This window comes from Chaetomium fimeti (assembly GCF_033439085.1).
Source record: "Chaetomium fimeti strain CBS 168.71 chromosome Unknown B0H64scaffold_5, whole genome shotgun sequence".
Classification (NCBI taxonomy): Eukaryota; Fungi; Ascomycota; class Sordariomycetes; order Sordariales; family Chaetomiaceae; genus Chaetomium; species Chaetomium fimeti.
Window position 1 is genome coordinate 1,200,409 of NW_026944333.1, and position 11,013 is coordinate 1,211,421.

The 11,013-nt window shown below is 55.4% G+C and overlaps 4 protein-coding genes across 4 annotated transcripts; 3 read left to right on the forward strand and 1 right to left on the reverse strand.

Annotated features, from left to right (window-relative positions):
- Positions 1-214: 214 nt before the first annotated feature.
- B0H64DRAFT_418146 (Tannase/feruloyl esterase) lies at positions 215-1,852 on the reverse strand (the record flags this gene model as incomplete). The annotated part of the gene is made up of 3 exons (XM_062805299.1): positions 215-541; positions 617-1,465; positions 1,511-1,852. 3 exons carry the CDS (start codon positions 1,850-1,852, stop codon positions 215-217), a joined length of 1,518 nt encoding a protein of 505 aa, XP_062657671.1.
- A 1,255-nt stretch (positions 1,853-3,107) lies between these two features.
- B0H64DRAFT_325897 (uncharacterized protein) lies at positions 3,108-4,361 on the forward strand (the record flags this gene model as incomplete). Its single annotated transcript, XM_062800715.1, has 2 exons — positions 3,108-3,209; positions 3,300-4,361. 2 exons carry the CDS (start codon positions 3,108-3,110, stop codon positions 4,359-4,361), a joined length of 1,164 nt encoding a protein of 387 aa, XP_062657672.1.
- A 632-nt stretch (positions 4,362-4,993) lies between these two features.
- On the forward strand, positions 4,994-6,407 carry B0H64DRAFT_180938 (uncharacterized protein). The gene is made up of 4 exons (XM_062798915.1): positions 4,994-5,275; positions 5,370-5,624; positions 5,697-5,805; positions 5,871-6,407. The coding sequence occupies exons 1-4, from the start codon at positions 5,133-5,135 to the stop codon at positions 6,195-6,197; spliced, it is 834 nt and encodes a 277-aa protein (XP_062657673.1). The 5' UTR covers positions 4,994-5,132; the 3' UTR covers positions 6,198-6,407.
- A 342-nt stretch (positions 6,408-6,749) lies between these two features.
- Positions 6,750-7,115, forward strand: B0H64DRAFT_324400 (uncharacterized protein; the record flags this gene model as incomplete). The annotated part of the gene is made up of 1 exon (XM_062800650.1): positions 6,750-7,115. The coding sequence occupies one exon, from the start codon at positions 6,750-6,752 to the stop codon at positions 7,113-7,115; it is 366 nt and encodes a 121-aa protein (XP_062657674.1).
- Positions 7,116-11,013: the final 3,898 nt, after the last annotated feature.

Sequence of the window (11,013 nt, forward strand, 5' to 3'; positions counted from 1 at the left end):
AGGCTAGGGGGAGAGTATAGGTATGCGGAACCACACATGGTGCCTCGCATGAGGCACCGACTGGGCCCGACACAAAGCCACGAAGCAGGAGTCTAGGAGGAGAGAGCACGAGGAGAGTCCACGTCCTCCTGCCGCGCGCGCCATGTCCGAGCCCCCTCAATTCCAGCGGGCGGCGTGGGCCGATCAAATACAAGACGGGAGAACAAAACCCGGCCTAGCCCTCGCAACTGTAGCTGGTCTCAAGTGCAGTGTCGCCCCGTCCATTGTACCTGATCTTCCGCGGGTACGGGCAGAAAAACCGGCTGTTCACCGTTCCGTTCGGGTCGGTGAAGCGGATGGGCAGCGTGTCCGGCGCCGTGCCGTTCTCCACCCACGCCCGCAGGGCATCGAAGGCGGTCTCGGGCTGGCCTCCGTGTCCTCCGTAGCAGTGGCCCATGCCGGGCGCTTCGAACAGGCGGTAGTGGTCGTGAACGTCAGGGACCACGGCCGCGACGGCGTCGTAATATCGCCGGCTGCCCTGGATGGCGATGACGGGGTCGAGCTTCCATTGCGTCTGTTAGCTCGTCTTGCGTTCAATGGGGGCCCCGTGCGAGGCCGTGAGAGGAGCATGACTTACCGTGCCGTGGTATCCCAGCATCTTGCCGCCTCGTTGGAAGAACGGTGCCAAGTTGGTGTCGTCTCCGTTGATGTGAGAGTACTGAACGAGCGCAGACTCCAAGATGCGGTCAAAGTCGTCACGCGTCAGGGCGGTGAAGTCCATGGTCAGGTTGCGCTCGACGAAAACAGATGCCCAATCCGTGAAGACGTCGAATGGGACACCGGTGCAGGTACCATTGCCCACGCACCTGGTGGTGGCGGGTCCCATCGTAAACTGGCTGAGGGCGGTGATGTTTGCGCCGGGCGCTATACCGTACCACTGGAAGTCGCCCTGGACGGATCTGGGGCCCGCCCACGTGGCGTTAGACACGATGGCCGCGGCCTCGGATACTTCCATTTGGGTGCCATCACAGTCGAAGGTGGTGCCTACGAGGGCGAAGGGGTCAAACTCGCACGAAGCGGGATCGAAGACTAGGCCATCAAGGACGCCGTCTTGTCCATCACACGCGGCAGTGGCCGCCAGGGCAATCTCGTACAGCTCGCAGGGCGCCGGGTACTTGCCCATCGTGTTCATGACGAGCTGCGGCCAGAAATTGGCGACGACGAGCTCGTTCCAGTTGATGGCCGGGGCCGAGGCCGCAATGCCGTCGTATGCGTCAGGGTAGCGCTGGGCAAGCATGAGGCCCTGACGTCCGCCTTGCGAGCAGCCGCTGAAGTACGAGAACTCGGGCTTCCGGCCGTAGAAGCTGTCGACGACGCTCTTGCCAATGATGGCTTGCTCGTTGAGAGAGCTCGTCATCAAGTTCTGCAACATGTAGAGGTTGGCGTTGCCCGGGCTGAGGGTGCCCCATTCGGTGGCCGGCCTTCCCTACTGCCCGGCGTCAGTCGTGGTAGTTGCGTATCCTTCGCCCACGGCACCGGCCATTGCAGCATCGGAGAGCAGAAAACGTCCGGCGGCCATGCCTCCGCCACCAACAGCCTGCAGGCGACCATTCCACTCGGTGGGAAGCCAAGCCATGACGGTGATCATGTCGTCCTGGCCGGGATGCGTGTAGGAGACGGTAATGTTGCAGTAGTCGACGTTTTCAACTTCGAACGGGCCATGATGGATGTTGAAGTCTCCCGGAACACTGGTCGTGAAATTGGTGACCATGGAGGCGCTGATGTTGAGAATCTCGGTACCAAAGATTTCGGGAGGAACCAGATTCTCAGCCGAGCAGAGGAGCTGAGACACGGCGGTGTAGTAGTTCGCCATGATGCAAGAGATGGACGAGAGAGCGTGTGGTCTCGGTCTGATGTATGACAGTATGATGGCGGGAACGATCGAAAGGGTTGGAGTCGTTGGACGAAGGAGAGACTGTTGGTTGACTACCTAACCTAGGTACCTATGCGAGTAACATGTTGTTACACTGCAGTCCGGACAGTGGCCTCATTTATAACGACGAAGCAATTTGTTTGCGTACATCAGTGGAGGCCGCCTCGCAAATGCCATCTTGTAGATCGTTTGTCGCGAATGCCGTATCGTGGATGCTGTCGTCGTATAGCAAAAGCGGAGGCTTGAGGTGCGAACTTGAGAAAAAACCCAGAGTGCTTGCACACACCCCAAGGCGAAACATTACAGATCTGTAATTGTAACCCCCCGAACTTGCGGACGCTCTGATCACAATATTCTTTAAACCACAATAACCGTTTCACCTAGTCGATTGCACCGAGTTCAACGCAGTCGATTTAATTACAGTTAGTTCAACGCAGTCAGTTGTTTTTGCAGTCAGTTCAACGCAGTCAGTTGTTTTTGCAGTCAGTTCAACGCAGTCAATTGGTTTTACAGTTAGTTTGATGCAGTCAATTTTGAACGTAGTCGATTGTTTCTGCAGTCTTCAACGCAGTTACCTGGTACCTAGTTTTACAGTTGTTCAACGCTCAATTGTTTTTACCGTTAGGTTGACATAGTCAATTCTTTTTAAACACAATTAACTATAAAAATAATTAACTACATTGAACGGACTGTAAAAATAATTGACTGCATCAAACTAACTGCAAAACAATTGACCACGTTCAACCAACTGCAAAACTGACTGCATCGAATTGACTGCGTTGAACTCGATGCAATTCGCCTGAGTGCATGCAATAAACTGAAATTAAACGGGGTGGCTAGGATTAAACGAGGTCGCTGCAAAAGCGACGGTGACCGTTGGCCCCGTAATCGTTCCGAGAGGGATGCGATTGGACCACCTGTGTCAACCCGAGCCCCACATGGGGACCCGATCGAATACGACCAGGTTTACCGTTTCCGCTTCAAACTGAACCCCCTTTCTCCCTCTCTTCCTCTCCCGTGGATTATACGACTTTTTTTATTTTGCTCGTTTAACTCTGGCACCCTCGGGATCGCAATTATACACTCGGAATACGCACCTCGGCTACAGACTGCTGCGTCATCCCTGCCACAACCTTGACGGGGAATCGGGGACCCTCCGACACCCTCGATGCACGCCCGCCATACAATACACCCAATGAGTGCTTCGCGAAGCCCGATACGGTCGCAGGACCGTCCGAGGCGAAGTCACCGCAAGTCCCGCCTCGGATGTGCCGAATGCAAGCGCCGGCGAGTCAAGGTACGTTCCTGGACCCCTGGCCCCTGGGTCAGCCCCCGGCGCTAACGGCTGGCTATGTCTTTTGAACCGCTGACTGACTGTCTTTTGCAGTGCGATGAAACCCGGCCGGTCTGCAAGAGGTGTGCACTCGCGGGGAGGCAGTGCGCATTCTCGTTGATGGCCCCTAGCCTACCGAGTACCGATGCCAGCTCCGTCATCTCGGGCTCTGATGCACAAGACTCGACAGCAGAGACGTGGACCGGCCCGGCCGACGTCTCTCAGGCCCAGCTGCTCTACCACTTCACCTCCAGCCATGGCTTAATTCCCATGTTCAGAGCACCTGAGGAGCTCCGGGGCTTCACAGCAGACGCCATGGTCAAAGAAGGGCTCACCTGCCCCTTCTTGCTGAACCAAATCCTCGCCTTCTCTGCCCGCCACCTGGCATCGTGTAGGAACCAGCCGGAAGAGAAGACCGAGTACCTCCGCCAAGCCAAATCATACCAGACGCACGGAATCATGCTCTTTACCGCCACACCCATCGACATCGACAAGGACAATTACTTGCCGTTACTCTTCTTCACCTGCCTCCTCGGGATCCACCAGCTGTGCGACGTCAACCTCGGCGAGAACAAGAACAACATTCTCGAGCATTTTCTCGAATACCTCGACGTCTCTCGCGGTCTCCGAACCGTTACCACACAGGCCTGGGATGTCATGCACCAGACCGAGTGGAGAGAACTACTCACCATCGGCTCAGCCAGAGCGGAGCTCACCGGTATCGGGACCCAGACTGCTGCTCTCAGAACGCTCATCAGTGAGAGCCTCGGGCTAGACGAGCCGCAGAAAGCCGACTGCGACGAAGCTGCATCCAAGATCCAGGCCGCTTTCGACCTGGGAGAGGCCGGCTTATCCGTCGATGTGTTGCAGCTGTGTTTCCATCACCTACTTTCCTGGCCGCAGATCATCAAGCCTGGGTTCATCTCGGCCGCCAGGGCCAAACGCCCCGAAGCCCTGATCATCGTGGCTCACTTCTGCGTCTTGCTCCACTGGTGCCGTAATCTCTGGATCATCGGTCCCATGGCCCGGGATCTTTTCCACGGTGTGCAATCTTGCTTGGGCGCGGGATGGGAGAAGTGGCTTCAGTGGCCCCAGTCCGTATTCGAGGGATCATGATCTCGGATGAATCAATCACCAATTCGTCCTGCAACACTCTACGTGCCGCTCGCAATCCCAAGTCTTATTGACCGCTAGGGTGACATGACCACGCGGCAAGACGGCAGTCGAGACCACCTACACCGCCTGATCCTTGTTAGTGGTCCCAAGGTGGGTAGGTCCCAACGAATCGGCTTTTGCTGTAAACGACGCATCTCACTTTCGTGGCAAGAAAACGCGAGCATGGGAGTCACGACCGTCGTTCATCCTCGCCGGCCATGCACGTCAATCGGGCGAGGCGTATATTCATTCCCCATTCTACTGCTAAGGTCTTGACATGAAATATAAGGTCAACCTACGAAAGGAAATGAAGTTGCATACTCATCACCCGTCACCCATTTCCATCTACTCTATCACACTGACTTGGTATGAGGGTGAGCATGTCGTACCCAATCATCCCCGTCTCTGCTTGCGCAGACGCAAACATAACTGTACCTTCGCTTCCGGGCGTTGACATAATCTCCCTCATTGCACAGCCTGTTCTCAACTACGCCGAAACCGCATCGCAAGACGTCAACTACAACCACCCCACGATCCAGGCCGACAATGTCGACTTTTGCAACATCACCATCAGCTACACCCACCCGGGGCAGGGAGACACGCTGACAGTTGAGACCTGGCTGCCCCTGAGTACCTAGAACGGGCGCATTCAGTCCGTCGGCGGCAGTGGTTGGATCGCCGGCCGCTTTATCCTCTCCTACCTAGCCATGGCCGGCGCCATTGGCGAGGGGTATGTCGCATCTACTGTTGATGCTGGGCTTGTCGACGACAATGGGCAAGTCTCGTTCACGCCGGAAGAATGGGCCATGGTCTCCGAAGGCAACGTCAACCTGTATAACTTGCAGAGCTTTGGCTCTGTCGTTCTCTATGATCAGGTTAGTTGTGCTGTGTTAGCCCTGCGGCTTGGTCGCTTCCTTCGTCAGATGACGACGCGTAATCGCACCTGTTCTGATGCTGACGATCTTGTAGTCCATTATTGTCAAGTCCCTCACGGAAAGCTTCTATGGACAGAAGCACGAATATGCTTATTTCAGCGGCTGCTCTCAGGGTGGCAGACAAGGTCTCACGCTCGCCCGAGGGGGACTTTCTCTGGTACGGCCCCAACTTGGACTCTCGCCTCTCCGGCGACGCATCCGGCGGGGCCATGACGGCAGACCCGGGGTATGCTCAGACGATATGTCGCAATGTCACCTGTGAGGGCGCGCCGGTGGGATTCGGCGACAAGTAGGTTCCACTGTTCGTCCAGAAGAATTCGTCTTCATCCTGGCGAGACCTCACTCCGCCGAATTTCTCAAGGTTATTTAAAAAGGCAGTGCGAGAGTTCGACTCTATCATCGGAACTTCGTCCGCCGACCTATCCGAATTTCGAGCGGCCGGTGGGAAGCTCATCACCTATCATGGCAGTGTAAGTTCGTCCCCGCGGTCCGCAGTTAATCAACACTGCTTGATCCCTTGCTCACTTTTTGCCAGGCCGACCATCTGATTCCTTTTAAGGGGTCTGTTCACTATTATGATGAGGTCCTGAAGATCGATGCCAATGCCAGGACTTTTACCGTCTCTTTGAGGTGCCGGGCATGGCTCACTGCTCCGGCGGAAATGGTGGACAGCCCACGAACACCTGGGCGGCGCTCGTTGCCTGGGTGGAGGATGGCACAGCGCCTGAATCCTTGCCCATACATCTCGAGGATCAGCATTCGGAAACCTCTGATAGGCTGCTGTGCCCCTATCCTCAAAAGGCCCTGTTCACGGGGTGTTCTGGTCGTAACGATACGTCCAGAAGCACATGGTCTTGTGTGAACACCCAGGACTAAGTACGATATCTCAAGACCGCATTGGATGTCTTAACTCAGTGGCCTCAGCTTATTCCTGGTTCAAAGTGTCGCGGAGCGCTGCCAGCTAATACTCTTCCTCGTGGACTATGTGGAAAGGGGTGAATTCACGTGCCACACTCATTTAGCTACTTAGACAGACCAACAACTTAATCCAAGCACATACTCTTGATCCGTGTTATGAGAAGATCACAATGTCAGCACCTCTACTAATGCTCTTAAAATCGAGAAGTATGTCGTTGTTTTATCGACGTCGGCCCACGCCGGATCCTTCGTGACCATGCAGCGTGCGGGCAAAACTAACATGCATCTCGTGCAATCACACGACATGCAGGATCCCTGTCATTGTCACCACCTCAAGCAGCCGATTCTGCATGGCGCCTTGCCAGCTTGGTAAACTCTACCCTCGCTCAATTTCCACATCCTTGCCGTCGAACGGCTTCAAATCTGTATGCTCTCCGCCGATCCCCCTGACACTCTTCCCTTCACCTCCGCTACCGTCCGCCTCACCACCAAAGCCATGGCTCTCAAGCGATCACTAACTGCGGTTCTAGCATGTGCAATCGCCGTCTGCGCCCAGCTCGAGGGCCTCACCGAGTTGACGCCCTCTTTCCTCCCTCTCCAAGAAGATGCCGGCACGACATCGCTCTTCCCTATGCCGCCTTGCGGTAACTTTGACCTCGTTGAAGCTACCATCGACGACATTCAAGCTGCCATGGCAAACGGCACCTTGACCTCGACCCAACTCGTCATCTGCTGCCTGCAGCGGACCTACCAGACCCAGGACTACCTGCGCTCCATCGCCCAGGTAAATCCAGACGTCTTTGCCATTGCTGCAGCCCTCGATGCCGAGCGCGCCACGGGTTCTGTTCATCCTCATGGGTAGGTGCAATACGGCCTAGATCGCCGCATGATCTTAGCGCTGTCCGCTCATGGATTGGCGTGGCGGGCGGGGAGGACCTCTGATCGCGTCAGTCAATGACAGCCTAGGTACCTAGGTACTTTTCATAGGGAATCCCACCCACCTGGCGGGTCAGCACATTCACCACCGTTTCAACACAGTAACGAGCTTCAGCACGGTTTCGGAATTTTCAAAGTGCTATTTCCTGATGACTAGAGACTCGAAATCGGCGATTCATCGTTATATGAATCAATTCGCATGATCCTTGGCGTTCGTGCCTCCGTCTTTGAATCCCAGGAACTCGTTGAGTTAGTTGGCGAGGGCCCATGCTGTCTCGAAGAGCGCTGTTGATTACCACGCAGTCCGTCATTCCGCCAAGAAAGGACCGGTAATGTCTCCCAGGAACCTGAGCATGTCGCTGGGAGCACGGTAGGCTGTATCCGTCAGAGGGCGTATGCTCGAGACAGTTGAGTAACGGGAGTTCTCCGAAGAGGAGAGTTCTCGAAGTGGGGGTAGGAGACAACTTGGGCTAACACCCCGGTAAGTCCTTGGTTCTTTGCGTAGGAGACGTACAAACACTGGCAAGAAGACAGGCTCCCAAATATGCGCGATCAGCTGGGCCATGGGAAGTGATTTGGTTCGGGAGCAGTTCCGGGAATGGGCTCGGTCAGACAGTACCAATCACTCCAAAGCCTACCCGGGCTACAAGTTCTCGCCCGAGCGAGCAATTCGAGCAACGAAGAGACGGCACAGAACTGGTCCCGGAGAGGAGAGAGGGGCCCTACGGGGCACCATGAAGGTCGATCACGGCTCGGAGATGTCAAATGAGTAGAGTATTTGAAAATTGAGACGCCCTGGACAATTGCCGAACTACTTCAACCGTGAGATGCAGAACTACAGCAGTGAATCAAATAGGCCGGGTCTATACGCCTTAGCCTTTCTGGCAGAGGCACGACGCTGCGGCTGCTGAACGAGCTGGCTGGGTTGATGACGGAATTCCTTATCGTGCGGGTGCCTTCTCATCCCAGCGGGTAACGCCGTTGTACTGTATCGGTGCCTCATCGATATGAGACGTCGCAATCATTCTTCGGTGTCGCAAGTCCCAAACCGCCTGCATATTTTGCGGTGTCGACGTGGCAATACGAGTCATATAGGATGTGTTGTTGTTGCATCGCTGGAATGTTGCGAGTGGTGACGCTGTTGTCTGTAGGCACACCGTCGTGCTGACCCTTGGTGTTGTTGGTAAAGGCCGCAGGGAGCCTTGTGGCCACAAACCGGCATCTACTTCCTCGAATTTCAAAAGGCTCGCTCTCGCTCCGCAACGTTGTACGCCTTGAGTCAGTTGGCGTATCTGGCCAAGGCCCTAATAAATAACCACCGTTAAGTACCATTGGGAATAACCTCCCGACAGCCCCCCCCACCATCATTTCCACTGCTACCAGGCGAAGAGCACATGCACGAAAAGGGTCCTTGCCATGCCACTGCAGCCGCTTGTATCATGCAGGGTCGGCCAGGGGTTCATGGCCGTGGCAGCGGTGAGAATTGCCTGGATAAGAGAACGCGAAAAAAAAAGGGTCCTTCTGGCAAGATGCCGTGTTATCCGGCTTCACAGTGTCTCTGGATAGATCGGCACAAGGGAAACGGTAGAGCGGATCCGAGACCCCACCCCGCGCCGGCCAAGGGTGCCTTGGCAATCCGGCGTCCGGCGAGGTCATTGGTTCCCGTCCGCCGCCGGCCGGGGGGACCCACCACGGAGTCAACTGCGGGCTGCCGTGTGCGGAAGGGGGAAGGAGGAGGAGGCCTCCTGGGACTGGCTGGTAAAAAAGGTTGGGGGGGTCATGTTGCGAGATATTGATTCTGAAAATGAGGCTTTTAGGGGAACTGCGCATAGTAAGCCCGGTTTGGCCCCTGTTGCCGAGGATAAGAGGGAGGGAGGTTGGTGACAGGATGTCTTGCTCGTGGGAAAGAGACCTTTCGCTTTGGTGGGGGAAATATATTGCCTGGCCACCTTTTTTCCGGTCGGGGCCCTGTTGTAACGATGGGCCGGGGTGTGGGCAGGCACACACGGCAACGTTCCCATTGTCATCTGCTCACGAACTCACAAGACTCGGGGCCGCAATTCATGGGCGGTCCTAACCTCTGTAGGAATCGCCATGCGTGATCTAACCGTTGTCAAAATTAAACCGCAAGAAAATGCAAGAGCCTCACAAGCTTGGTTTGAAAGCTATTGATATCAATACCTATAAACGGGCGACCGCTCGTAAATCTCGCGTCAATGTGTCATTCGCGTCGAGGGGAATCTTGACTGTTGGATGGAATATCTCCACCAGGTCGGGAGTTCCCTGATCGACGCAAGGGGTTTGTTGCTAAATGTGGTTGTGGCTTCAACTTCCCTGTCTGTTAGTGCTTTGTGGCCAACGTTGTTCGGACGACATCTCAAGGTTGGGACGATTTTGAACGGCTGAGGAGTTTGTGGCGTTGATCCGGAAAGGCAGCGAGGCTCCGGAATGGCACACTCTTCTCAAATCGGCAGTTGAGTTTATGAAATGGCAATTAGCTATTCCCGTCCTAATAACCATCTGGGCTTTGTTTACGAGTTTTGGGATGAGCAGGGTGGGATGATTACCGCGGTGCCAAGTTGCGGTCAGGATTGCATGTGCCGTGTAGATAATGTCTGGCTTTCTGAGCGCCGACAGTAGGTAGGAGTCGGTAGCCGGGCAAACGAACACTCAACTGTGAGACCGGCGCCATCTCGCTTGCACTCACACGACACACACTTCCCTGCCGTAAAGTTTGCGAGCGGAACCTTTTGAAAGACAAGATAGCATAGCATACTTGAGGTGACCCATGACGGGACATTGTTCGGCCCGTTTCGCATTGCCTTGCGCACTGGTTGTCAGGAGAAGGGGCTGAGCCGGTCCGAATCGCCGGACATCGTGCACCTGAAGAAGCGAGCGGCAGCATATCTCAGCCTGGGGCAGGGATTATTCATGGTGGACACTGCTAATTTGGCCAGGTGCTGCTCGTTGACGACGATGAAAAGCTTTACTCGAGCGTAAGCGGCGGGATTCGGTAGCAAACATATGCCGCAAAATGGTCAGACCATATTTTTTTGCAGTTGGATGGGTTTGGGCATTGATCTTCGCGACGGTTTTGGGCCGGCGCCATTCTTGGCTCGCGTGCGTCGGGGATGGAATTCAGAAAATTTCCATGATTGGCTTCCGCGTGAAGATACTCTCCGCGGAACAGGCGCAGTCGTCAAGTGAGAAACGGGGCGGAGCGTAGCACTTCTTCTGCAGGTTGCCGGGGTCAGGGTGCCAAGCAGGGCTTCTTAAATGAGAACACTCAGGTTGGAGAGAGAAGCGGCAGGCAACTGGGGGCGGTTCATGCAGGGAGAGAGATGAAGCGAAGAGGTTGGAATCCCTTTTTGCCAGGTAGACAATGTGAACCTCCATCCTGCACCGGCCGTTTCGTCGTTGCTTGGTCGTTGTGGTCTTGTCCCTGGGACTCCGGAAAGGCCCGAAGGGGGAGAGCAGAAACGAGCTGGAACTTTGAAACAAGCGGCCATGGCCGGCCATTTTTTGGAGAAACAATCCAGACCACAGTGCCAAGGTCGAGTCGTACATGCTGATCTTGGGCCCCGGGAGAGCCCGAAAACAAAGCGATCGGAACTCGAGGACGGACTTTGGGATATTGATGCTGGCTTGTTTTTCGTCGTCGGTGGTCTTGCATGGTGAAACAGTGCCTGAGAACAACCCGCAAATTCCCGATTCCAGATTTGGACCCTTGTGAGGCGGCGGCGTTTCATTCGGCAAGGGACCCATAGTGTCGTCATAGCAAAACGGGCCTTGCACAGACTTGGCCATCTGCCACACCAAACACA

Excerpts from the sequence above, each read along its gene's own strand:
- B0H64DRAFT_180938 (XM_062798915.1), top strand. The coding sequence starts at position 5,133 with ATGTCGCATCTACTGTTGATGCTGGGCTTGTCGACGACAATGGGCAAG. Across the intron at positions 5,625-5,696 it reads CCGGTGGGATTCGGCGACAA|GTTATTTAAAAAGGCAGTGC; the intron begins GTAGGTTCCACT and ends GAATTTCTCAAG. Across the intron at positions 5,806-5,870 it reads TCATCACCTATCATGGCAGT|GCCGACCATCTGATTCCTTT; the intron begins GTAAGTTCGTCC and ends ACTTTTTGCCAG.